The 2,500-nt window shown below is 46.2% G+C and overlaps 1 protein-coding gene across 1 annotated transcript in view; it reads left to right on the plus strand.

Moving 5' to 3' along the window:
- LOC113637960 (metabotropic glutamate receptor 5-like) overlaps positions 1 to 2,500 on the plus strand; it is a 32,700-nt gene that overhangs the window by 10,910 nt on the left and 19,290 nt on the right. Inside the window, exon 2 of the mRNA XM_047821012.1 lies at positions 1 to 116. This exon is cut by the window's left edge and continues 120 nt beyond it. Coding sequence (XP_047676968.1) covers positions 1 to 116 — 116 coding nt within the window. The remainder of the gene's footprint in view (positions 117 to 2,500) is intronic.

Consider the following 2,500-nt stretch of genomic DNA (forward strand, 5'->3'; position numbering starts at 1 on the left):
ACGTCCTGACAACAACCTACGCAACCCGTGGTTCCCTGAGTTCTGGCAGCATCGCTTTCAATGCAGACTGAAGGGTCATCTTCAGGAAAACCCTAACTACAACCGGACCTGTAGCAGTAAGTACACACACACACACACACACACACACACACACACACACACACACACACACACACACACACACACACACACACCACAGACCTTTAGAGACATTGTTATGCTACAATCAGAAAGATGTGGGCATGTGGAGGTGAGGGATGAGAAACAAGTTTAATAATCAAACTAGAGGTCTTCACCGGTCCACTTAGATCCGAAAACCCGAGGTCCGACCCGAGCGGGTTCGGGTCTAAAAGTTTAGAAAAGTTCTAAAAAGGAACATAAGAGTTCTAAGTCTAAAAGCGGCATCGGGTTTCAGGTAATTTAAAATGAATGTGTTTTTACCGAACGGACCCGAGAAGACCCGAACTACTGTATCTCGTGTGTGTGCATCGACTCGAGTCCTTTTCCACCTCTCCTCTGTTTGCCAAGACCACTGGCGACGTGTGGCTGGCGACGTGTGGCTGGCGACGTGTGGCTGGCGACGTGTGGCTGGCGACATGCGGCTGGTGACATGCGGCTGGTGACGTGTGGCTGGTGACGTGCGGCTGGTGCTAAGCTAATTTCGTTGAAACAGACCCGTCAATTTTTAATCCATGCTGTAGAGGTTACTTTAGTGTAGAGTTACGCAACATTCGGGTCCAGTCGGGTTAAAAAAAAAAATGGCAATGGGTCGGGTCGGACTCGGGTCTAATTTTTTCGGGTTTGTCTCGGGTCGGGTCTTTCTTTAAAAAAAAAAAATGCATGTCGGGTTCAGGTAAAAAGTGATTCGGGTCACTTCGGGTCGGGTACATTTCTTTAGACCCGAGAAGACCTCTAAATCAAACTTAACCCCAGTTCATGAACCCAAACTCAACCCAAGTTTAAGAACCCAATGCACCGCCAGTGCAATAACCTACTTAACCCCAGTATTTAGCCTAAACTCAACCCAAGAACCCAAACTCAACCACAGTTTAAAAACTCAAAACAAACAGTTTCATTTCTGTAGAAAAGCCGGGTCTAATATCCCAAACTTAACCCTAGTTCATTAACCGACTCAGTTCTAGTCCAGTAACCGATTCATACCTAATATAATAATCCAAACGCAAACCCCAGTAAACACAGAACTGGACCAAACTCATCTCAGAACCTCACAGTGGGTCAAACTCAGTTCAATAACCTGAATCACTAATAGCTCTCAGTAATCAAAATGAAACCCAGCACAAAGCTCAACTGCAGTCTAGTAATACACACGTGAGCCAGACTGATTTAAATAACCCACAAATTCCATTCAACAACTCAAACAACTCACATTCACACTCATCCCTAAACACCTTCTAATGAACCCAAACCCTTTACAGTGAAGGGGAAATGGCCAAAGCTCATCATCTCCTTCCATCTGCGATCAGCTCCGCTTCATTTTAGCAACACAGAAGGAACACAAACACACTCCAATACTGTAAACTCGCCCCATTTCAACATCCATTCATTCATTCATCTTCTACGGCTTATCTGAACTTCTCGGGTCACGGGGAGCCTGTGCCTATCTCAGGCGTCATCAGGCATCGAGGCAGGATACACCCTGGAGGGAGTGCCAAACCCATCACAGGACACACACACACTCTCATTCACTCACACACTCACACACTACGGACAATTTTCCATGCCAGAAGCCGATCAACCTACCATGCATGTCTTTGGACCGGGGGAGGAAACCGGAGTACCCGGAGGAAACCCCCGAGGCACGGGGAGAACATGCAAACTCCACACACACAAGGCGGAGGCGGGAATCGAACCCCCAACCCTGGAGGTGTGAGGCGAACGTGCTAACCACTAAGCCCCCATTTCATCATGTCTAGGCCAAAAACCTTTAAATTGGGTTCGTGTACCTGCCACAAAACCTTCACTTAATAATCAAGAACATGTCTAGGTTACCTGAAGTCAAAGATCTCTCTGCTCATTTTCCTCACATCCTGGATCTGACTACAAAAACACCAAAAATGCTCTTTTTTCCTTCAATCCATCCTTTTCTTTTCACCAAAACTGCTAAATTACTCTCTGAGTATCTGCCTTTCTGTTCCTGTCTCTGTCTGTGACCTCACTTGCCCTTCTTTTGACAATATTTCTCTCTCTCTCTCTCTCTCTCTCTCTCTCTCTCTCTCTCTCTCTCTCTCTCTCTCTCTCTCTCTCTGAGTCGTTCCTGCTTCATTTTTCATTCATACCCGAAGTGCACACTGTTCACGTGTCACATCAAAGCACCGCAGGTTCAAATAGACCCATTTTAATAAGAAAAGAAAACGGGAACATGAATGAAGCGCAATTTGTGTCTGTTACTGAATTGCTGAGTTTTGGTTAGAATGAGAGAGAGACTGAGAGAGAGAGACTGAGAGAGAGAGAGGGAGAGAGAGAGAGGGAGAGAGAGAGA

The sequence above is a fragment of the Tachysurus fulvidraco genome, chromosome 11, assembly GCF_022655615.1.
Source record: "Tachysurus fulvidraco isolate hzauxx_2018 chromosome 11, HZAU_PFXX_2.0, whole genome shotgun sequence".
NCBI classification, from domain to species: Eukaryota; Metazoa; Chordata; class Actinopteri; order Siluriformes; family Bagridae; genus Tachysurus; species Tachysurus fulvidraco.